The 25652-nt window shown below is 36.5% G+C and overlaps 1 protein-coding gene across 2 annotated transcripts in view; it reads left to right on the plus strand.

The window, feature by feature from the left end:
* Positions 1-25652, plus strand: part of LOC150087324 (splicing factor C9orf78) — a 163374-nt gene that overhangs the window by 94643 nt on the left and 43079 nt on the right. For both annotated transcript variants that reach the window (XM_090371989.1, XM_090371990.1), the window contains exons 6-7: positions 4259-4333; positions 21808-21936. In XM_090371989.1, the coding sequence (XP_090228115.1) occupies positions 4259-4333; positions 21808-21936 (204 nt within the window). The remainder of the gene's footprint in view (positions 1-4258; positions 4334-21807; positions 21937-25652) is intronic.

Consider the following 25652-nt stretch of genomic DNA (forward strand, 5'->3'; position numbering starts at 1 on the left):
CTGCAGCGTTGAGTGGATATCAATTGAGATTCGTTGTGACGATGGTTATAATGAGGAGAGGAAATGATTGTGGACTCTTCTTATTGACTGGTGGCAAGACAGATGAAACAATTTTACCAAGGATTTAATAACCAAAAAAGTTTCTTCCAAGTATTAAACAGTTTGGGAAAGGTATGCCAAGTTGGTTTCAACCAAACTTCTATTCAACGTTCTTGCTTACAAGACACGGATCCTTCTTTGGAAAATTAAATGATTTAGGTATTTCAGCACATTCATCATGTACTTGTGGAGAAAAAGAAGACTGGGTACATTTTCTGTATAGGTGCCATGAATACGAGAAGAATTGATTGATGGAGCACCCATTGTGCAAATACTGATTTCTGGATGTGAGACCCTTCTACTGAAGACAAGGACAGACTGGTGCTTTTCAAAATTTTGCAATACAAGTTTTCAAGAGACGACAAGCCCCGCTGCAAATGGAGTAAGAACAATGCTGATAAAACTACCTGTGTGCAATGTGGTCGAGTGGATTGGCAAAATAGTTCACTGGACGTTGGAACAGAGATATTGTGGTCAGGGTAAGCATAGGATGTGTGGTACTGTTCCAATTAATGATTGAGTAGCTTACCCTGTGAAAATACACAAATGCAGCTATTGTTTACAGTGAAATGGTGTTCTTGTGTGATAGCAATGTGGAATAAGGTGATCTCTGTATTTCCGTGCACTGCACTGGATACTTCCATGGCACATTCCAATTTTTTGTGAGTGAAATGGATGCGTATAGAATGTCTCTTTGGCTGCAGAAAACATGACAAAAGAAGACAGGTGAAATGAAAAGAAAATAGTCAAGGACTTTTTCACTAGCTATTTTTTTGGCAGAGATTCAAACTCACATGATATGAACTGTAGGGTTTTAATACCCTATGATGGAGCGGGTGCATGAGGTGCAAAATTTCAATCTGTTATAATGGAGCAATTGTAACTATCTGTAGATAGTGGTGGGGGTGCCAGGAAAGCTGGCTGGAACTGCCTAGTGTAATAAAGAAATAAATAATTAAATAAATGTAAAAAAAAAAAATAAATAAAATAATAAATAGATAGAGAACCAGTTTGTCATCCAGTAATGCTATTTGGAGAACAAATTTTTTGAACTAAATTTAAAGAAATCAATTTTGCAAAAAAAAAAAAAAAAAAAGCTTCCGGTATTTATCAATGTCACTGAACGTAAAGAAATAGATATTTTTGGGAAGTAACTCAGTTTTTATCAATTTCACTGTAAGAATCTACCAGACACTATTATGAAAGAAGGAATTGATGCACAGTGGTCTTTGTTTGGGGAAACTGAAAAGTGCACAAGGAAACATGAAACATAACAAATTATCCCATTTTAGTAATTTCTCACAGCAATGCTGAGTGTTAGAGAATATTCAGTCAGATGAAAAAAAAAAAACCGAATTCAGATTTTCGGAAGCCTCTGGTACTTCGCCATGACAGGTATTATGTACTACGTCCTGTACCTCCCTTTAGTGCATAATAAAGATTATCCTCTTCTGGTGCAACTAAGTCAGAACAGAGTGCCATTGTAAAAAAAAAAAAAAAAAACTTTGGCTCAACATTTCTGAAGAGGTGTAAAGGCTGCTACAATATCTTTATTGAAGCAATCATAATCAGTTGATGTCTAAAAGACAATCCAAACAGAAATGCACAGACAGAAAAATGTTAGTTAACCTAATTTAAAAGCATACTGTACTGCTAAATGATTATATGGCTCTACTGTAATAAAATGTTATTTTGTCAATGAAATTTAATTTCTAGGGCAGTTTGGACTTTAAAAAAATCTGCTTTTTCCAAAAAAGCTGATTATTGCCTGTTTACCCTCCTTCATACAAGTATCAGTCTCCAGCTTTTCAAAAATTAGCAGCTATGAATATGCTTATACTTCCTATCTTCCCTCAATTGTATTAGACAGTTGATGTATCAATGTGATTGTCTCCTGGGATTTTTAAACAAGTTATATTATCCTTCATGACACATGTCCACAACATTACTATTTTATTTATTTTAAGAATCTTTGTCCAATTTTTTAATAACAACGTTGAATTAATGTAATAATAAGTATTATCCTCATTAATTTGATATTGGATTATCTGAAATGTGATGCATGTCATATTTCAATACTAACATCCTCTGACTAATGATTATAGGATTTTAAATGTATTTTAGTATGTTTTATTTGAAATAACGTTTACAGTGAAATTAGGTTCCATGATTGTGAAAGTTCGTGATTCAAAAAGGCTCTCATTATCAACTAGCAGCAAACATTGTTATAATGAAATTGAATGATTCTCTAATGAAATTTACCAAGGTATTGCATATAATGTCATTATTTGCTATATGGCACCTTTTTAAATTTTACATTTCTATTTTTCCCAAGAATTACGTGTGGCATCACAGAGAATTCATATTACGGATGCACATGTAATCCAATTTGTTTGTACTGTACAAACAAATTGGATTACAAACAAAAACTCACTGATCACTAACATACAGTATACATTGCAGGTTAGAAATGACATGCTTTAATCATAAGCATTTCATTTCTAATCCAATATATGATTTATTTTAAACCATACATCATGATATTACACAACTAAACCTTTATTCTCTGAATAAATTTACAAAACAAGAATAAGCATTATGTTAAATAAAATTTGTGCTTTAACTTTGCTTGATTTTGATCATGGGTTCTTGTATTCTCTCTACCTTGTGAACTCCTCCGACAATTTTGTTGTCCCAAAATATAAACAGTATATATATTTAAGTTGCTAATATCTTTTTAAATTGTAAAGTATCATCAGAGAATTCTGGAAAGTGAATGAAGAAACAGAACTCCACATGACTCTGGAGAAAAATATAATGAACACTGGATGCCGTTAGGTGCCTCCATAGCCAGGTGGGCAGGAGCAGCAGTGCATAGCACACGCTTCTTGATTAGACTGGGGTTCGAGCCCGTGACCACCAAATACGGAGGATGCAGAAAGGTCAGGGAATGACCACCGCATATCCCCGGAGCAATATGGCCTTAGTTGCTAATGCTCCTAAAAACCAAATAACAACAACAACTGGATGCCATTTCTTTGAATAAAACAGTCTGAATAGTAGCATCGAGCTAAACAGCTATTTTTAGTCAAATAGTCTATTAACACTATGTAGAATTTTCATTCTACATATTTCTCATTCAATTTTTTGTGAAGAAATGCTTGCACTGTATTCTGTATTTCTGTCTATACTTTGGGGGGGAGCAGCATATTGCCTCTCCAGTGACAAAGACAGAGGATGGACTTAGGCTCTTTAGAAATGGCTACATTATCCACAAGTTGGCCTGAAGTAACTAATATCATTTTTCATTGAATAACATCACCCAATAGGAGAAGCCATTATTTGTTAAAAACACAAATGCATAAACTGTTTCAATACTTGCATTTAAACAGTATCCCATTTCTTTACTTTTTTTAATTCTCATGATAAGATTCCAAGTTTTGTTTTTGCAGCCATTTTTAGTCATATAGTTTGATATATACAAGCTGTTAATATGTTAAAAAATAAATAAATGAAATAATAACAGTGAAGATTATTCATTTACTGAAAAACATTTTACATTCTTCAATGTTAATTCCTTAAGAATAGTTCATTTCCATTTATTTTTTTCATATTTTGTCTCTGAAACACATTCACTGCCATTCTCTATCTCTAAAAGATTGTACATAAAATGACATAAAGATATAAGTCATCTGCATTGAGAAATCATGTTGGAGACCTACATATTATAAACCTGTTATGGTATTTCTGATATGAAACAGGTTTGGAATAGTTACATGTAGAGGTGAGGCCACTCTTCTTTTGTGGTGAGATTCTAAATTAGTTTAAATACATTCAAGGCAGAACTTGACAAACATTTGGAGCAAGTGGATGGGTGAAATAAGGTGTTTTTTTTGTTTTTTTTTTGGCTGATGCTATATAAGCTTGCTTTCTTGCATCATCTGCTTTTGCTAATGCTAATCACTGGTCTCTAACACACTGATTACTAATGTTAGACTTTTTTTTTTTTTTTTTGCTATTACTGTAATTCAGTAATATATTAATAAATTACTGAATTAAAGTAATAAAATTGCTTATGTACTTTGCAAAATTATTTGGGCAATAACAGCAGTTTCTTTCATTCTGATATTTATTTATCTTAGTATTAATTATATTACAGGATGAAATACATTGAAGAAGAACTTGCCAAGAGAAAGGGAATGAAAAATACCAAGAATATTAATGAAGTTAATAAGTGAGTATTGCATATCATTGATTGGCTTCACTTTATGATAATATACTGATATATGGGATCTTTTTCTTAGTATTCCTGTACAATGCTGGGGTTCTTAATCTTTGGTCAACGTTAACCTTGATTCCTTGAATGCTGTCAGCTTAATCAACAGCCAAAACAAATAATACAACAGATTTCTTAAAGTAAAGGAAGTGGGGCTACAATAACAAATTGTCCAAGGCTATAAAAGCCAGAATTTATAAAAATTGGTCAGAAGACAGTTTCTGTAATGTACATTACAGAGACTTTTATGTCTCATCCTTCCATGGGTTGAACATCTTTTTGAATACTGTATTATGATATGATGGTAGATTATATTGACTTAGAGTAAAGCATGTATTTTCTGAAATAAGCAAATTAACTTATGTATTTCTGAAAACGAGTATCTAGCAGAGGAAGCGATAGACTTTAATGGAGCATGATTATCCATGACATCCAGGCAACATCCACTGTGGGCTCTCATGCTATTATTATTCAAGGGTCTTGGTGTTGTTTAGTTCCACTATTCCAGGAGAGTAGTTCATTACTCATGTTAGATTCTGGAGGTACTTGAAGACTCACTGTTCACTGGTATTCAGGCCACTCCATTCAGAAAATATTCCTTTGCTAGTTGTGTTTTATGGGGAATGGGGGTGTACAGAATCACTAAGAATTCTGACAGATGGTTCCAGGATTTTTGCCCCTGTAACTTGCAGCTGCCATAGCACATGCTCCAAAGATGTGGATCTCTTATGCACATTGGACAATATCCTGCCCTATTTCTTCCGTATGATACCTTTCCTTATTGCATGAAAGTTGATTTTTGGTTTTCCCCCACATCCATTTGAGATGCAGGGTATTTCAGAGACTGCTGGAAGTCATTGCAGTACAAGTAAACACATGGGTTGTGTTAGGATAGCTAAGAATAGTAACAGGTGCATGTATACTTGCATGTACACCGATGCTAGGAGTTTGGTAAATAAATTTGATGAATTTGAGGTATTGCTGAAAACATCAAAGGCAGATATTGTTGGGATATCAGAGACTTGGTGTCACACAGATATAAGGAATGCAGATCTGGAATTTGGGGAGTACAATGTGTACAGGTTAGGTTAGAATAGACAGGATAGGAAGGGAGGAGGGGTTATGCTATTAGTTAAGAAACGCATAAAATCCAAGGAAGTGAAGCCAGTTGACATTGCTGGACAGTGCAGTGTCGAGTCAGTTTGGTGTTGACATAAGCATTTGGAGAGAAAAATTGAGAGTAGGAGTGTGTTATAGGTCTAATGACTCTGATGAGTATAATAAGAAACTGTACAGGGAAATAGAGTGGGCCAGTAAATCAGAGAGTCTTATAATGGGGGGTTTTAATTTCCCAGATATTGATTGCAATTTGTAGTTTAGTCACTCACAAACTAGCAAGTCTTTTGTGGATTTATTGGATGATTTTTCTACATCAGCATGTTTGGGAGGCAACTAGAGAGAGTAATACTCTTGATCTGATTATCAGTAGTGATTCTTCATGCATTAAGAATTTGCAGATAAAGGAACCACTAGGTGGCAGCGATCACAGTGTGCTGAAGTGGGATTTACTCAAAGAGGTAACTACCATCAACGATAAAGGGAAGGGTTTTTGCTTTTGTAAAGGCGACTACGGTGGTCTGAGACAGTATTTAAATTCTATACGGTGGAACCAACTGATGATGTTACCAATAGCAAATTCACAATGGGTGCATTCAAAGAATTTATCTTGGAAGCTACTAGGCTTTACATACCAACTAAGAAATATTGTTCAAGGTTTAGGCCTAAATGGATGTCAGATGAACTAATGCGACATTTGGCAGAGAAGAAAAATGCATGGGATACATATGATAGATATAAGCTGGTCTGAAACCAAGTCACAAAGGAGATTAGGCAGGCAAAGGCAGATTATGAGAAATCCTTGGCAACGGATGCAAAGAAAAACAACAAAGAGTTCTTTACCTATGTAAACTCTAGAAGGAAGGGGATGAATCAGATTGGTCCACTGGATATTGATGGTTCAACTGTTGATAATCCTGCTCAGGTGGCTAACAAACTAAATGAGTATTTTGCATCTACATTCACCCATGAGGAGTTATTCAAGGAGGGGAATGCCATAAGTGAGTTAAACTCTGGCAGTGAGCTAGATGATTTTGTAGTAACTGAGAGCAGGGGTCCCCATCCTACGGCCCACAGGCCGGATCCGGCTCACCAGATGATTTCAATCGGCCCGAAAGACTATTTCATCTGCCTCGTGAAATTTATTCTATAGAAATCTTTTTTGGTTGCTACATATCATATATAAGGATATTTTTAATCAAAATATAATATAAATGTGTCCAAATATAATTTTGTAACATTGTTGCAACTCTGTGCGTTTCCACTTGGCAGCAGTGTTTCTTGGGATGTCAGAAATCCCAACAGTGCGAGTGGCCCAAGGCTATAAGTTTATAGCCTCAAGTATTTCTGGCGAACACAAGTTGTCAAAAAGTGAAATAGTAAAGTTAAAATAAGCGACTGTTGATTAAAATATTAATCAATTAAGTATTAGTGAAAGAATTGTATGCAATGCGTTCTTTCCAGTTTGCAATGTAAAGACGAGCACGCTTATTAATCTTTCTCCTGGTTAGCTATTCTCATTCGGACCTTAGTCGTCGGGCCGCTGCACCGATTATCACGCGCAACAATTTATTAGTGCTATTTGTATAAATGCATATTATTTTTAATTTTATTTAACTTTGAATTTTTAATTTTAATTTTGGCGAATCAAGATGTCAAAGAAAAGCAAAATTGGTTCCGAATGTCGTGTCTTCAATGAACTTTGGTCGATTAATTATTTTTTTATAAGGGATAATAACCGATGTATCTGTCTTATATGTAAGGAAGCAGTTTCTGTGTTGAAAGAATATAATTTGAAACGGCATTATACGACAAAACATACATGCCTCAACTTACGATAAACTTCAAGGAGAGTTGCGAAACAAAAAATTACAAGAGCTGAGCTTTGATTTCAAGAGGCAAAAACAACAGATGCCACGTTTCACTAGTCAGAATTTAAATTTAATTAGTGCTAGTTTGCGAGCATCTAAAATCATTGCTGAAGAAGGGAGGGTTTTTACTGATGGTGAGTTTGTGAAAGGTGTGCCTATCAATTGCAGAAGAAATATGCCCTGGTAAAGTTAAGCACTTCGCTGCTATAAGTTTATCAGCGTCAACTTTAGCAAGAAGAATCGAAGACTTGTCTGATAATGTTAAAGATCAGCTGAAACAAAAAGTTACAGATTTTATAAATTTTTCGATTGCAATTGATGAAAGTGAAGATATTACCAACACGTGCCGTGTTGTTAATATCTTCATTTACATACGCAGTATAAATCAAAATTTTGAAGTCACAGAAGAACTGGCTGCACTTGAAAGCTTGAAGAATAGAACCTCTGGTGAAAACATATTTTATAGCGTATCAAAAGTGTTTTAGCGTATCAAAAGTGTTTAGCGTATCAAAAGTGCAGCTTGATTGGGAATTGTTTACAGCAATTACGACCGATGGTGAAAAGAATATGGTTGGAAAAAATATTGGTTTCATCGGCCATGTTAATGAATATTTTGATTCCAAAAACATCGAAAGACCTATGCAAGTTCATTGTGTTATTCACCAGCAATCGTTGTGCGGTAAATTTTTGTCTTCGAACTCAGTCATGTCGACTATAATTAGCATTGGGAATTTTATACGCAAAAATGGCCTGAACCATCGTCAGTTTAAAATTTTCTTGGAGGAAATCGAAAGCGAATATGGTGATTTGTTGTATCATATGGAGGTGCGATGGTTGAGTCGCGGTAATGTGTTAAAATGATTTTTTCAACTCAGAACCGAAATAGACATATTCATGAACGAAAAATTAAAACCAGTCCCAGAATTAACAGACTCTAAATGGTTATGGGAACTTGCATTTTTAACAGATATTTGTGAACATTTGAATACATTGAATAAAAAAAACTTCAAAGTCGCGATCTACTTGTAAATGACTTGTTCTACAATATTAAAACATTTCAGACAAAATTAGAATTATTTAAAAATCAAATTGAACAAAATAATTTTTCCCATTTTTTGTGTTGTGAAAGTTTATATAATAATATGCCTAATTGTGATTTTTCTACCGACAATTTTGTCTGAAATCTTGCATTATTGATGGAAGCATTTGTTGATTGATTTGTTGATTTGAAAACAATAGAAAATTATTTACATTGTTTCAGAATCCATTTGATGTAAATGTTTCACAAATAGATAAAGATCTACAATTATAAATCATAGATCTTCAAAGTAATGATAACCTGAAAACATTATTGAAAAATGAAACATTAATTAACTTTTATAAAACTTTGACAGAAAATTAATTTAATTAGCAAGAAGAATAATTTCTATTTTTGGTAGCACTTACCTATGTGAACAAACATATTCAAAAATGAAATATATAAAATCCAAACATCGATCAAGAATGACAGATGAACATTTGCAAGACTTTTTAAGATTGGGAACTTCTACTATTAAACCTAACATTTCAATTATTGCTAAATCAAGACAACTACAAACAATCTCATTGATTTGCTATTTCTGTAATATCAAATGTGATTATAATAATAAAAATTGTGATTTTTAATATGATATGTCTTTATTTACAATAAATATCCCTTGTTAATAATTTTTTATAGTTTTTCTATCTTGTACATCCCGTTTGACCTGGTGAAGTCGTTAAATTGCGTTTTTTGGTTTACAGTGTTTTTAGTCGTCAAAATTGCACCGACTCCGACCCGCCATTTGTTATGAATTTTCTATGTGGCCCTCCGATGAAAAAGGTTGAGGACCCCTGACTGAGAGGAAAGTGGAGAATAAATTGTTGAAGATAAACATCAAAAAGGCTCCCGGGGTGGATGTGATCTATCCAGTTATATTAAAGGAGGCAGCAAAGGAAATAAGCAAACCCTTAGCCATAATTATGAGAGCTTCTTTGGACTCAGGGGAGGTACCCAGGGACTGGAGATGTGCAAATGTGACCCCCAATTCACAAAGAAGGATCAAAGGGCGACACAAGTAATTATCGACCTGTTCGTTTAACTTCTGTTCCAGGAAAATTAATGGAGGCACTGGTTAAAGAAGCAATGCAGGATCATCTAGACAAGACTTCAGTTATAGCTTGGACACAGCATGGTTTTGTTAAGGGAAAGTCTTGTCTGACCAGTTTGATTGGATACTATGATGTGGTCACAAAGGAACTGGATGCAGGGAATAACTTTGATATCATATATTTGGATCTTAGAAAGGCTTTTGATACTGTTGCACATGGAAGACTGCTGAACAAATTGGAGCAGTGTGGCATTGGAGGCAAATTACTGCTATGGATAAAGGGATGGTTGGGTGGAAGAAGACAGAGAGTGGTAATTAATGGACACTGCTCATTGTGGACTAATGTTATTAGTGGAGTCCCTCAGGGTTCAGTGTTGGGTCCATTGTTGTTTTCTGTTTTTATAAATGATATTGATGATGGTATATCAAGCTTAATGTCCAAGTTTGCAGACGATACGAAGGTTGGCAGGGTTGTTAAGGACACTAATGATAGTATGCTGCTGCAACAGCATCTGGAAAGGTTGAGCAGATGGGCTGAGAGGTGGCAAATGAAGTTTAACATTGAGAAATGTAAAGTACTACATATGGGAAACAGCAACCCCAGAGCAACGTATCAACTCTGTGGTACTACACTGACAGTGGTAGAGAATGAAAGGGAATTGGGGGTGGTTGTGCAGGCAGATATGAAGTTCTCTGAGCAGTGCAGATGGGCTGCAAGAGTAGCTCATGGAGTATTGTCAATGATATACAGGAATTTTTCCAGCAGAGATAAGGAGGTGATTATTCCCTTGTATAAGGCAATGGTCAGGCCACACCTAGAGTACTGTATACAGGTCTGGAGGCCTCATTTCAAGAAGGATGTAGACCTGCTGGAACGAGTACAGAGAAGGGCAACAAGATTAGTGAATGGAACAAAGGTGTGCTCTTATGAAGAAAGGCTTAAGTTTTGCAAATTACAGTGTCTGGAGACTAGGCACCAGCGAGGTGATCTGATAGAGGTGTATAAAGCCTTGAATGGTTTGAGCATGCTCAATGCTGATGGGATTCTTCCTCTCGCTCAGAATAATCACCTGAGAGGGCATAAATTCAAATTGAGGAAAGACAGATGTAGGATAGACGTGCGGAAATTTGCCTTTAGCCAGCGGGTGGTTGGTTGGTGGAACAGACTTCCATCCCTTGTAGTGGAGGTTAATAGCCTAAATAAGTTTAAGGCTCAGCTGGACAGGTATTTTGAACGAACAGAGGGGTGAAGTGGAAGTGGGTTTTTTTTTTTTTTTTTGGCTGATGTTGCATAAGCTTGCTTTCTTGCATCAAATGCCTCTGCTAATGCTAATATACCACAAAACGAATTATGAAAAAAATAAAAAGTGTGTTCAAAGAATTAACAATTTCATATTGGAAACTGGCAAAAGTGAATACTGTATATGTTCTTATCTAGTCAATTATTTTGCATGAAACGATGGAATGACACTTAAGATTCACTATTAAATGGGTCAGTACCTTTGCACCATGTTTTGTTTGTAGTGAACTGCCCAAGTCGATAATTGGCATCGATTTAGTTGTATCTCATATTGTAAATCAACCTTCACAATGAGTGTAGTAGTAGTAGAAGCATGTAATGCAAGAAAGCAAGCTTATATAGCACCTGCCAAAAAAATAAATAAATAAACCATTTCATACATTCATTCCCTCTAAACATTTATCCAGTTCCTCCTTGAATTTATTTATCAACTTCCACAATGACAAATAGAAGTTTGTTCCAGCAATCAACTACCTGCTGGCTAAAGGCAAATTTCTGCACATCTATTCTACAACTGTCTTTCCTCAATTTGAATTTATGCCCCCTCTGGTTTGTAATCTGAGCAAGAGGAAGATTTCTATCAGAATTGAGCCTGCTCAATCAGGTGCCTAGTCTCCAGACGCAGAACTTAAGCCTTTCTTGGTAAGATCTCTTCGTTTTCCTCACCAATCTTGTTGCCCTTCTCTGTACTCTCTCAAGCAACTCTACATCCTTCCTAAAATGAGGCCTCCAGACCTGTATGCAGTACTCAAGGTGTGGCCTGACCATTGTCTTATACAAAGGAATAATCACCTCCTTTTTCCTACTAACAAAATACCTGTATATTAGTGACAATACTCCATGACCTGCTCTGGCAGCCTGTCTGCACTGCTCAGAAAATTTCATATCTGACTGCACAATTACTCCCAGGTATTTTTCATTTTCTACCACTCTAAGTGTAATACCACACAGTTAGTATGTTTCTCTGGAGTTTCTTCCACCAATATGCAGTTCTTAGCATTTGTCAATATTAAACTTCAGTTGCCACTTCTCAGTACCTCTACCCAACTTTTCTAGATCATGTTGTAGTAGCACACTGGCATTACTTCATTAACAACCCTGCCAACCTTTCTGTCATCTACAAACTTCGTCATTAAGCCTGATATACCTTCATCAATATCATTGATAAATATACAAGACAACAGTGGGTCCAACGCTGAACCCTGGGGGACCCCACTAATAATATTAGTCCATGAAGAGCAGCGTAAATTGATTATCACTCTCTGTCTTCTCTCACTCAACCACCCTTTTATCCAGTGTAGCAACTTGCCCTTAATACCATACTGCTCCAATTTGTACAGTTGTCTTCCATGAGAAACAGTTTCAAAAGACTTCCTGAAATCCAAGTATATGATATCAAAATTATTTTATTGCTTCCTTTGTAACCACACCACCTCCATAGCCAGGTGGGCAGGAGCAGCAGTGCGTAGCACATGCTTCTTGATTAGACCGAGGTTCAAGCCCGTGACCACCAAATACAGAGGATGCAGAAAGGTCATGGAATGACACTGCATAGCCCCGCAGCAATATGGCCTTAGTTGCTGATGCTCCTAAAAACCAAAAACAACAGCAAAAACTTTGTAACCACGTCATAGTATCCAATCAAATTTGTCAGACAAGACTTCCGTTAAAAAACCCATGCTGTGTCTGAATTATTGCTGCAGGTTTGTCTAGATGATTCTGCAATGCATCTTTAACCAGTGACTTCATTATTTTTCTCGGAACAGAAGTTAAAATAACTGATCTGTAATTACTCATGTCACCCTTAGATCCCCCTTTGTGAATTGGTGATACATTGGCATATCTCCAGTCTGAGGAGACTTCCCTCGAGTCCAAGGATGCTCTCATAATTATGGCAAAGGGTTTGCTTACTTCCTTTGCCACCTCCTTTAATATAACTGGATAGATCCCATCCACCCTGGGTGCCTTTTCTTATGTTTAACTTCAACAATTTCTCCTCCACTATACTCTCTCTCTCAGTTATTACAAAATCATTAAGCACCCTGTTACAGTTTGATAAACTCCTGGCATTCTCCTCCCTTAATAACTCCTAATATGTGAATGTAGATGCAAAATACTCATTCAGATTGTCAGCTATCTGAGCAGGATCATCAACAGTTAAACCATTGATATCAAGTGAACCAATCTGATTCATCCCCTTCCTTCTAGAGTTTATATAACTAAAGAAGTCCTTGCTGTTTTTCTTAGCATCCTTTACCAAAGATTTCTCGCAATCTGCCTTCGCTTTCCTAACTTCCTTTGTGACTTGATTACAGACTAGCGTATATCTGTCATAGACTTCTGTGACCCTTGATAATTTATATGCATCCCATGCATTTTTCTTCTCTACCATGAGTCTCATTAGTTCATCTGACATCCATTTAGGCCTAAACCTTGTACAGTATTTCTTAATCAATGTGAAAAGCCTAGTAGCTTCCACGATTACTTCCTTGAATGTTTCGCATTTAGAATTTGCTGTTGGTAACATCATCAGTTGGTCCCACTGTACAGAATTTAAAATCTGTCTGAGACCACTGTAGTCACCTTTATGAAAGCAAAAACCCTTCCCTTTACCTTTTATGGTAGTTACATCTTTAAGTAAATCCCACATCAGTACACTGTGATCACTACCACCTAGAGGTTCCTTTATCTGTAAATTCTTAATGCACGAATAATCACTGCGGATAACGAGATCAAAAGTATTACTCCCTCTGTTTGCCTCTCTAACGTGTTGCTGTAGTAAACAGTCATCCAAGGTGGCCGAGGTATTGCAGTGCTTTGAATAAGTAATGTTTCACCAGTGGAGAAGAGTAATGTTACTTATTCTCGGCAGATACCACCTCCCAGATGGCATTGTTTCGAAGCTTTTTTTGGCTTATTCATCGGTGGGTGGGTGGGTGGGTGGGTGGGCACTTACCCTGTTGTTGCAGTAGTGACAACCCAGTTACGTCCACAATATGAGATATTATGCACCATCAGGCTTCTCCCGTATTGTTGGCTTATACTTTATAAAGGTTGTCACTATTGCAACAGGGCACCTGCCCAGCCACCAATGTGTAAGCCAACAAGTTTCAAAACGGTGCCATCTGGGTGGTGGTATCCACTGAGAATAACTAACATTAGTCTTCTTCGCTTTTGAAGCGTTACTTATTCTAAGCAGTGAATACCTCGGCCACTCGTGAAGATTGATTCACAATATGAGATACAATTAAAATGATTCAAATTATCAACTTGGACAGTTCACTACAAACAAAACACTGTGCAAAGGCACTGACCTGTTCAATAGTAGTTCTTATTTAGTGTACATCATACTACCATATTTCCAAGAAGGAAAATTAGCTAAAAAATTGACTGTACTCTATATTCACTTTGATATATTCGGTAGAAGAGTAATTTTTGTAAACAACAGTACTTATCAGAGACTGATTACTGTAGATATAGTTGCTCCCCTCGGTTAGAGATGTAATAAAAAGAGTATATCAGTAGGCTAATTACAAACTGCAACCTCTGCAGGAGAATATGGCTTTTGTGAAGTGCATTGATTTGATACAAAGTAAATTTTTGTAAACTTGTAAAGCATGTGACTTCCTATCTCTGACTAGAAGTTACACTTAGGATAGCAAAAACTGCTAAGGGCCAAACTAGACAAAAATATACACAAAGTGACAAGTAATTCTCATGTCTTATGCCAGCCCTACATTCCTAAACATAGTGAGATGTACCAAGGCAGCATCGTTTATCCCCTAGTCGATCCTCGAGTCGTGATATTCAGTTAGGCGTCACCCTCCTTACTAATTGGACTATCTCTGTTACAAGCTATGTGGCCACAAGAAAGATCACAATCTCCCCTCACTCTAAAGCAAGGTGGTCCCACGACCTTAAAGAGCATTCCTTAAGCAACACCTACACAAATTGTGGAAACAGTCTCACAACGTTACGGACAGAATTGCCTACTCTAGAGCTCAAGCTGAGTTTAATCGCCTGAAATCCAAGTGGCGCATTATAGCCTTAGATGCTAATGCACCAATAAAATTCAAAATTCAAACCTGAAATCCAAAGCAATTAAATCGTACCTTGACAGGACCATATGCACAGGGAAAGTTTCATATAAGGATACCCCCTCAAGTTTCCCCCCTAAACTTGATTCCCAAAGCTGGCTTGACTATACCAGGTTTACCGCCACTGTTAACCCAGAAGACCAGCCCTCACTACCAACATCTGACACCAGTTTTGACCTACTGACAACCATAATAATATCGAGGCAAGAGTTAATTACTGCCATCAACTTGCCGCCAGCAACTTCTACTACTGGACCTGGCGGGATTTCACAATTTATGCTTAAGAGCCTGAGTCCTTCCATTCTACAACCTCTGTTACATATCTTTAACACAGTTCTCTCAAAGCACTGCTTCCCATGCCAATGGAGGGAATACCTAGTGAAACCAAGGCCGAAAATTCGAGTTCCATCGCTTTTGAAACACTACAGACCGATCTCAAACTCATCCTGCCTACTGAAACTGTTAGGAAAAATCGTGCTGCCGATCCTCACTAAGCAAATCCTGCCAGACAACCCACCACAAATCCACTATGCACTCCCACACAGATCAATTGTGACCAACTGTCTAGCAACAACTAACAGAATCCTCACATCCTTTGAGAACAGAGAAGAGCTGGCAGCCACCTATGTAGACACTGAATCTGCATTTGATGCCGTGCACATCCCATCTCTCCTAAAGCTACTAGAGAACCACTACCAGATAGGAGGTGACATCTTAGCTTTCCTCACATCTCTGCTGAATAACCGCATAGTCAAATTATCTGTAGATAACTCCCAATACGGTAAAGTAATCTCGGTTGGAGTCCCGCAAGGGGCAGTACTATCTGGCCTCCTCTTCACTACCCTTATTGCTCCACTGGTAATCCAAAAGTTAAATATCCTGGTATATGCTGATGATCTAAAGGTACTCATGACAATTAAGGCAAACCAAGACCCTCACCAAATCTCAGAAGAGCTAACGTCAACTCTCTCCTCAATATGCATCTATCTCAAACAATTTGGTTTGCATATCAATCCTGAGAAGTCAGAAATCACGGTCTTTTCATTAAAGCAACAGCCAACAAAAATCTATCCAGCCCTCAATGGAGCCTCCATCCCGCTTGTCCAACATCGCATCGACCTAGGCCCACACGTAGACATACTCCTCACAAAAGCTACCAGACTGAGATGGATATGCAAGCAACATTTGCACCGTGTAACAGACATCCACCATGGTGAGATACATTTCAACCATAGTGTATCTTCCACTTCTCTATGCTGCAGAGATTTGGGCCTCTGCAGAGGCCCAAATGTTGTAGAGGGCCTCTCCCTCTACAACCAAACCAGTTTTTTCATCCGAATATTGGCTTTTCAAATGGGCGTGCCACAAACTTAGCCTGCCTTCCCAGCTCTAGACCACTGTTTTGGCCAATGCACTTAACATCCCAAGGCTTAAATCACTCATTAATGAAGGTTCTTCACAACAGTCAAACTCATGACCGGTCTCATCTCCTGCCCCTCCTTCTGGGACAACTGTGCATGGAGGATCCCAATGGCATTTCTACGAGCAACTCCCCAGGTTTGCCCTCTGCAAAAATGCCTCCATCTGTTGGACCGGTTTCTTCCTCAACAGATGCTATCTCGAGTCTAGGACTTAGATGTTGACTTCGAGTTCTGTCGAAATCGACAATATAGAAAAAAATACTCAATGGGATGGCCAATCTGAGTCTTGAGCAATGTACATTCTTAATCCAACCAATTATATACATATTTATGCACTTAGATGTATATCCTATAGTATGTACTTTGAAACAAATGGTTGCACACTCACTTAATGTTCCATATATGTAGTATACTCAAGTCATTTCTCCATTTCCCTGTACATTATTTCACTTATTTATTATGCTATTATTTATTTATGTATTTTTGGCTTATTGGGGCAATAATGTCTCTGTAGTATATTGTTAACCCCTGGCCACTGTGCCATGACGGGCTGTTGCAACTACTATTATGTGAATTATCATTCTAAACATTGCAATAAAGATTCTTCTTCTTAATTTATGGAGAAATCATGTGATTTCACTTCAGCACTATGTTAGGCCAGACAGTTTGGTTTTGACTTAGTTTTCTTAAAACACTGTACATTCTAGGGCATCAGAAATAAATACATGGCTAAATTAGTAGGGATGAAGTAATGGCAACCAAAAGAAAAAAATATACAGTTAAAAGATTAGCGAAAGAGTTAAAAAGGCACCCAACAAAGTAGGCATTAAAACTAACAGAGAATTACTATGTTACTGTGCGCAAACAAGACTGGAAATCACGAGCTAAAGCCATTGTGCATCAGTAAAAGTCAAAGTCTCTGGTGTTTTAAGCATGTCAGCATGAAATCTTTACATGTGATTAATAAATAAAAATAGTTTCAGTGCTTGGAGGACGAGTGATATTTTTGTTTTGTGGTTTGAAAGTGAATTTGTACTATTGGTGAGATGCCATTTGCTTTCCAAAAGACTTGAAGAAAAGGCTTGTTACTGTTGGATCACTGCCCAGCTCATCCTTCAGCTAATATCTTGAAAACAAAAAATGGGAAGATCAGTGTCACGTTTCTGCCAGGGAACACAACTGCATTAATTTAGCCCATGAATCAGGGCATTATTTGAGCCTTCAAAGCCTACTATCATGGTGAGCTGCTTTCTGGTATTGTGAACTCATATGTTCAAATTCTAAAAACATTAATACTGAAAGATGTCACATACAATATTGGATTAGAGTGGGAGAAAATAAGCTCAACAACAATTTAAAACTGCTGGAAAAAATGTATTGGAAAAGATGAAATTGCTAATAATTGTGTTAACCATATCCCCGTCCGCTGGGGTACGTACCAGCCCCAACTGGGTTCAGCAAGTTAATTCTATAATTTTTACTCTAATTACAGAGCTGAAACTCGCTATAGTTGGAGCCAGAACTGTTTTCTTGAATTTTCCCACTTAAATTTTCAAAACCTTCTATTGAATTTCACGCAAATGACAAAAATGTGACATCAAGTATGCAATTTTTTAGGCCTTTTCAATTAATTTTTTTACCCCCTCCCTAACCAGCCTAGAGCTTATGAAACCCGACACTTGATTCGTTTCTTGGTGTAAAGCGCGCGAATTTCTTTTTACGGAGAGGAGCAGTTCTGATAAACAACTCCGCGTGAATACGAGCGAAGCGTGGGAGGTATATATCACGTTACCAGTACAAATACATCGAGACGGTAAGGGAGAAGTGTAAATAAACAAAAGACGAACAGGAGCTACTGTTTTTGACATAAGAGGCAATAAAGCCATACAGTACCAATAACAGTTTATGGAAGGTGAACAGATCGTATATCCTATCTTCAACGTGTATTGCTCCTACGAACAGAAGATCAAGGAAATTCATCTGTTGGAAATGGGAAAAACTGGTGTAAAACTGATATTTCACTGCATTATACTGATATATCACAGATAACACTGCAATGCGCATTTGATAAAAAAAAAAAAAAAAGTTTGCTTTATTGTAATTGTTTTTAGTAAACAATATCAGAACAGCAGTTTCCATCTTCTAACCAAATTTCGAGAAAATATTTCCACCCATAGCTGCGTTATAAACTTCTAAACTTCGAAACTGGTGCATCAAAAGAAAGAAAAACAAAATCATCCGCTATGAATTTCTTTCTTTCTTGAAATGTGTATTGTTCATATTTGTGAACTGCAATATCTGTAACAATACAAAGCTAACAGATTACAACTAACGGCTGCTCAAAAAGTATCGTTAGAAGATATTTGCTTGTTACGCTTTGATGTCATAATGTTAGAAAGTAAAAATGCGAAATATTGTTCTCTAAAACAATTGCAGTTTCGGCATCCTAGGATGAAGCTGACTTAGAGCTGCAATGCTGTTTTTTTTTTTTTTATTATTATTATTATTTATTTTCTTTATTTATTTTTTGTTTTTGTATGGGCGGCTCCTAGAACAAAAGTTCATCTCGGCCTCGTTGCTCTGTTCAGTTTTTACGCATTGTCAGGGTAAGGCCAGTGTGTGTCGTGAAAAAAAAAAAAAAAAAAATCATCCCGCTTAGGAATATCCCATGTTGGATGAAGACAGATGAAAAGGAAGGCAAGAGAGAGAGAAAAAAATTTTTCATCCCGCACTGGAGAAAGTGACAGGAAAGAAAAACTGTTTGTGAGCTTATGTGTGTGTTCTGTATTGTGATGTTGTATTTGGGCATTCTGGCTACCTGGAAGCAGCGATCACCTAGACGACTGCCTCCAGGTACTCGTCCCTAGCAGGAGGGCAAGATCTCCCCTACTAACTGCACGCCCTCCTCCCTGGGGAACTACTAGTAGTAGTAGTAGTAGTAGTAGCATGTGATGCAAGAAAGCAAGTGTATGAGCTTATGCAGCATCAGCCAAAAAAAAAAGTTCCCAGGGAGGAAAGAAAAAATTGTATAAGATAAAGAGAGGGAAGGAGAAAAGAGGAGAAGCACTATCCCGGCCCAGGGAAGCCCCAATCCAGGATGGATTGCTAGAACAACACAAGAAAAAAAAAAATAATAATAATATAATAAAATAAAATAAAATAAATGAAAGTTAGCGCTCTGGACCTTTGACGATCTCTTGGCCTTCTCCCCACCAAAAGGGTATTTTTTATTCTCTCTCTCTCTCTCTCTCTCTCTCTCTCTCTCTCTCTCTCTCTCTCTCTCTCTCTCTCTCTCTCCAGGGTCGGACTAGAAAGGGTGGACTCCCTCCCCCAAGTGAAAGAAAGGAATTGGAAATTTCATGAAAATGAACCCTGTTTTTCTTCATTCGGTGAACGGCTACTCTGTCAGTGCAAGAGAAGTGAAATTACATTTGCAGCTCAGAATGGAATTCAAACATTGAAACACATGACATTTTATGGTGAATTTTTCGGGCGTTGTGTGATAATGAAAATTCAATTTTTCTCTGGAAATTTTTTGATGATATCAAATGCATATCAAGGAAATATTGAAGTATTCAATAACAATTACTTACAATTTCCCAATCCCTCACTACGAGTAACGGATTGTTCTCACAATCTGTTACTAGCTGCGCATTTTTTTTTTCGTTTGTACACCAGTGAGATGCATGTGAAGTTCCTTCGATATCAGTTTTCGAAGTTTATAACGCAGCTACGAATAGAAATACTTTCTTGAAATTTCGTAAGAAGATTAAATATACATCCATGAAACTGCTGTTCCGATTTAGTCCTCTAGAAACAATTACAATAAAGCGAACTTTTTTTTTTTTTTATGAAATGCGCATTGTAGTGATCAGTTTTACGACAGTTTTTTTCTTTCTGCTTCCAGTAGATGAATTTCCTTGATTTTTTTTTTTTAGTAGATAATACATATTGAAGAAAGGAAATGCAATATTTTAGTTTTTCAAAACCAATTCGTTGCAATTCTTTCGTACAACAATTACGAAAAGCAATAAAGCTACTGTTGTGAGTGAGCCATGCAAATTAGTGTTCGCAAATAATGATGCTCAACTGTTTGTTTTCCACGAAAGTTGTTTACAGTTTCATTTTCTCCTTGGATCACCTTGGTAACGCTAATGACGTAAGCTTGACCAGTCAATTATCTCTCTGCGTGCGTTGATTCGTTTTAGCCAGAGGCGCCGAGCTGACATGCGAATTTTGAACTAATGAAGTAATGCGTTTTATTTTCAAAGCTTGGATCTTGTTTTGCCGACATCAAAATTTAATAAATTGAAATGTGATCGTACATTTTTGCTGTTTTAGAGTGAATTAATAGTTTTTTCTGAGCGCTAAAGGTAGGAAATCAAAGAATATACTTCTGTTTATGTATATTGAGAGTTTCAATTTGGAAAATTGAGTAGAAATTATGAAAATTAGTTTTCTTCGGGGGGGAGCAACTTTCGAGTTAGGGTTAAAAATTAGACAAAAACAGGGCGGACCAGGCTCGGGTTAATGTTGTGAAAATGCTGCTAATTCAAGGCAATTTGCCTTGAATTAGCAGCATTTTCAGAACAAGAAGTAAAGGTTGCTTGTGATGTATTTGGTGGTAGTATTGGAGTAAATGATCTGGCTTGCTTGTATTGAGGTGGTTGTGGAAGCTCCAGCTCTGAATTACTTGAGTGAGGAAGAAATCACAGCCTCTGTGAGCAGTGGGAAGACAATCGACAAACAGAAGGCCAGTGACATGGGGAAGATAACATGGAAGATTAGTTAAGAAAAAAGCGCCAGGAATTAGCAAAGTGCTTGAAAACATTAATGAGGTGATGGAGTGGTTAGAATTTTAGTGATAGTGAACATCTTCTTTCATTGCATCTGACCACTATTAAAAATTTTGTAATGAAAAATTGCTGTCACCAGTTCCATCAAACTAAATTACATGACTTCAGAACAGATGAGTAAAATGTAAATTCATAACAGGATTGTGTATTAGTAGAATGTATAACCTTTAACACTTTGCCTTTTAATCTGTGTACTCATAAAAAATTAGTAAATAAAGTATTTATTTATGTTAAAAAAATTGGGGGGGGAGGAAATGGTAATTTATTTTGCCTATAACACAGGTATTAAAGTCGTTGCCTGACACCTGCATTACGTTGAGGTTGCACTGTAGCTTTTTAAATACCTCGTGTACTTGTAGATTACCAGACACACTTGTAGGTGATCAGACTTATAAATTTTTCCACATGCTCATTAACAATTTGTTCCTTGATTTGGAGTAGTAGTTTAAACACAGTATCATATCATTCCAAATCAGGTAGCAAGTTATTAGTGCATGTATGGTTATATATACATTTCCGGATGAATTATTAAATAAAACAAAGCAGTTCCTTTGAAATCCCTATTATAAACTTTTGTATTTTTCTGTGTACATGTACAAACCATTAGGCTTAACTTTATCTGTTTATTTTGGTTTCTTCTAGTACAATGAAACCAGAAGATGTTCTTTTTGAGGTTCCTGAACATCTGCGGCGATCATCTTCCAAGAAATCAGAAGAAATGTTATCCAATCAGATGTTGTCTGGTATTCCTGAGGTTGATCTTGGAATAGAGTAAGAAAGCAGTTCTCATTTTTTAATTAGCTAAGTCCACCTTAATTAATAAAAAAGTTTCTTGAAATTTTGCAGACATGTTATCTGTTTTATTATTGCAGTCAAGAATTAATGCTGCTCCTGATTCTCTTTTGTAGACATCACAACTTTGATCCAGTACTGTACATACACTATACTATAAAAGTTTTTGGAACACCATAACCTAAACACATTAGATGTAAAATATTGACCATGCTAAATATAGAGGATGTTATAATAGTGCACTAGTGCATGGATATAAATTGAACCACAGAATGCACTTTGTTCATTTCAAGTGAAATGCCATAAGGAGAGAGGCGCAATATGGCCTAAGTAGCTCTTGCGCCAGAAAACACAACAACAACAACAACAACAGCCATAAGGAGTGGTTCTCAGCTGCAGTTTGAATATAGACAAAAATAGGTTGCCATATTGTGGGGCTTATGTTAGGCAGTTTTGGAAGCTTTGGAATTCTCGCAGATTTAATCACTGAATGGAACATCGTTGCAGAAGTTGAATGCAAAGTGACCATCTAAATATTTTGAGAGAAAAAGACTAGAGTGGTCAGATGTGTTGCTAAAGAATATTTTGTACCTTCCTAAATATTGACAAACTTTTACCATAATGGTGGCAGTAAATGGTGTCTGGAGAAATTTTTGCAGCATTCATAGAGTAATTAAATGTGTGTACCTGTGTAGTGTAGTGCGACCATCTTTGCAACTATTTTCCCCTCTCAAGGTTGCTTTGCTTTGCTTTTCCTCTCTTGCTAGTTATATAAACATCTAGAGTCTTGCATGAAATTTTTTTTTAAATATTTGTTATTGTCCTCGCATAAATAAAGACAGGAACACAATGTGCAATATTAAATAAATATGTATCTTAACTACAAAGTAAAGATGTTTCCCAGTAAATATTTCTTGCCTCCCACTAAAGATGTTTACTGGGAAGTGAGATTACACATAATAAGCAGAAATGTGTGTGCATTTACACACTTGAAATTTCACAGTATTTAATGGATTTTGCAACTGGAAAATGAACGAGACTAATAAACTTGTTTATATTTAAAATGTTTTTTTTTTTTTAATTTCCAGCAGAATTAATATATCTTTCTTGATTTTTCGAAAATGAAAAGTATATTTTTAGCATGTTTTAAATACAGTCGATTCCAGTTATTTGGGATACATCGGACTAATACATTTTGGCCCAATTAAGCGGCTGCCCCAATTATCCGAAGTTTCACATGAATAGTTAAAAATACAATGGATCCCCACTGTACAATTGGTTCACTGTACAATCAAATCACTTTACGATGGAGTCACCATAGTAAAGTACCATTCACTATACAATGTGTAGTAAGCACCGGTCATTGTGATCACGTTTGTGAATTGAATTTTAATTCTATTAAACAGCGATTCTAATTAGCAAAAATAGGAGGAATATTATCCACGGACTATAAAAATAAAGATATATTAAGCACAAATTTACCCTTTATTGCCTTACCAATTAAACAATTAAATGATATGTGAAAATCGGAAGAATATACGTGATAATCAGAATAATTAATATGTACTGTTTTTTTTTTTTTTTTTTTTTTAGGAGCATTAGCAACTAAGGCTATATTGCTCTGGGATATGTGGTGGTCATTCTCCGACCTTTCCGCATCCTCCGTATTTGGTGGTGACGGGCTCGAACCCCGGTCTAATCAAGAAGCATGTGCTACACGCTGCTGCTCCTTCCCACCTGGCTACGGAGGCACCAATATGTACTGTAATATGTACATACTTAAAAGTTGCCATTTCTGTTCACTGACATTTGTGGGTGGGGGTTAAAATTTAAAACAGTAAAAAAGATAAGCAATCAATAACAAAGAACATGACACACACAAATTGCAAGTAACGTGATACCCGCAAGTGAGAACAGAGTAACGTTATGAAGCTTTGAAAATGGGAATGAAGAGAAGATTCTGAAAATTAATTTTTTATATGATTGAAGATGCCATGGAAGTGTGAACACATAACCCACAGAATTCCAGCTGTTGGTATTATCGCAAATTCAATAATATTGAGTTTACTATCTGTTTATGATAGATTGCACTAACAGAAAAGCCCAATAAACAGGTGACTGCTAATTGTTTTTATTGTTTAATGGTTGTGACCTCCAGAAATCCAACTGAACCACGTGGTACGGTCGGAGACAATCGTAGGGTAATCTCCAGTACTGCGGTCTCCTGCCCCGATTAAATGGCATGTTGTTCCAGTTAAGCGAAGTAAATCCTGACTATTTTCTCGATTGGATTTTTTTTAAAAATTTGCCCCAAATAAATGGCTGCCCGGATTAACTGGTGGCCCAAATAACCAGAATCCACTGTATTTTAATTTTTTATTAAAAAATAAGTTACATATAATAATTATTGAATCTATTCAGAAAGGATGAATTATTAGTGCTTTCCAAGCAAAATTCAAGAAACCCTAAAACTTTTCTAAAATTGAAAAGAGATTTTTACCTGTGTAGCATTAACATGTTTGTTATACATTTGTATACCACCACTGTCAGGTTAACACTATGTAGAATTTTCATAATTCTCATTTAAATATTAATAATCTTTTAGTTTTGTTGTGGTAGGCATTCTGTGGGTAGATGGCTAACATGTTAATTTAGTTAATATGAGAAAAATGGCAATTGTACCATGAAAAAATTCAAGATTTTATTATCATCCTTTGTGATAGTATAGTACAGTAAGTGGTTTTGCCATTTGTCACTCATTTGGAAAGGTCTGGGTTCGATTTCTGTCTGTAACCATAGGAATTTTTAAAGTCCTCTTCCCACACAACTTGCAAATCGGCCCATGAATACATACTTGTATACACATAATGTACAATGGTGTATATGTTGCTAATGCACCTAAATCAATTAAGTTGCCAATTACTTAAAACTAACAACAACAACAACAAGAGAAGATTTTTGCTGTTTCATTTTTGCTGCAGGGAAAGCGAGGGGGGGAAGACTTTCCTTGTCTTGGGATATTATTTACCGTTTAATACCTGAAATCCATGCAAAAAAGGAGGTAACATTTCTATTTTTTGTGTTATTGCTTTTTGTAAACTGCTGTAACTAAGTTTGTTATTTGGTTTTTAGGAGCATTAGCAACTAAGGCCCTATTGCTCCGGGGATATGCAGTGGTCATTCCCTGACCTTTCCGCATCCTCCGTATTTGATGGTCATGGGCTTGAACCCCAGTCTAATCAAGAAGCATGTGCTACGCACTGCCACTCCTGGCTACGGAGGCGCCGCTGTAACTAAGTATGAACTGTTCTTGCTAATTTATACTATGTGAACTGGTGATCACTTGTGTCATCACTTTTGAATGGCATAGAGTGGTAGACAAAAAATGCTTAGTGCCTGAGTACAGTTGAAAATAAAGAATCCATAATTTTACTGTGGCTGCGTTTTATTAAATCTGTTTTTTTTTTTTTTTTTTTGTTTTTTTTGTGCACATAAAAAGTCACTGTTTACTGAAAAGATTGATAACGTAAGCTGCTTGAAAGAAAAATATTACCTCCAACAACACAGGTAGTTCTCGACTTTGAGTTAATTTTTTCCTAGTGCGCGCCGTAAAGCAAAAACTCGTTAAGCGGAAATTTATTTCCCATAGACATAAGGTTAAAAATAGGGATTACATTCTCAATAATGAAATTAGT

The sequence above is a fragment of the Mastigoproctus giganteus genome, chromosome 4 (genome assembly GCF_048544385.1).
Source record: "Mastigoproctus giganteus isolate SK-2022 chromosome 4, ASM4854438v1, whole genome shotgun sequence".
Lineage (NCBI taxonomy): Eukaryota > Metazoa > Arthropoda > Arachnida > Uropygi > Thelyphonidae > Mastigoproctus > Mastigoproctus giganteus.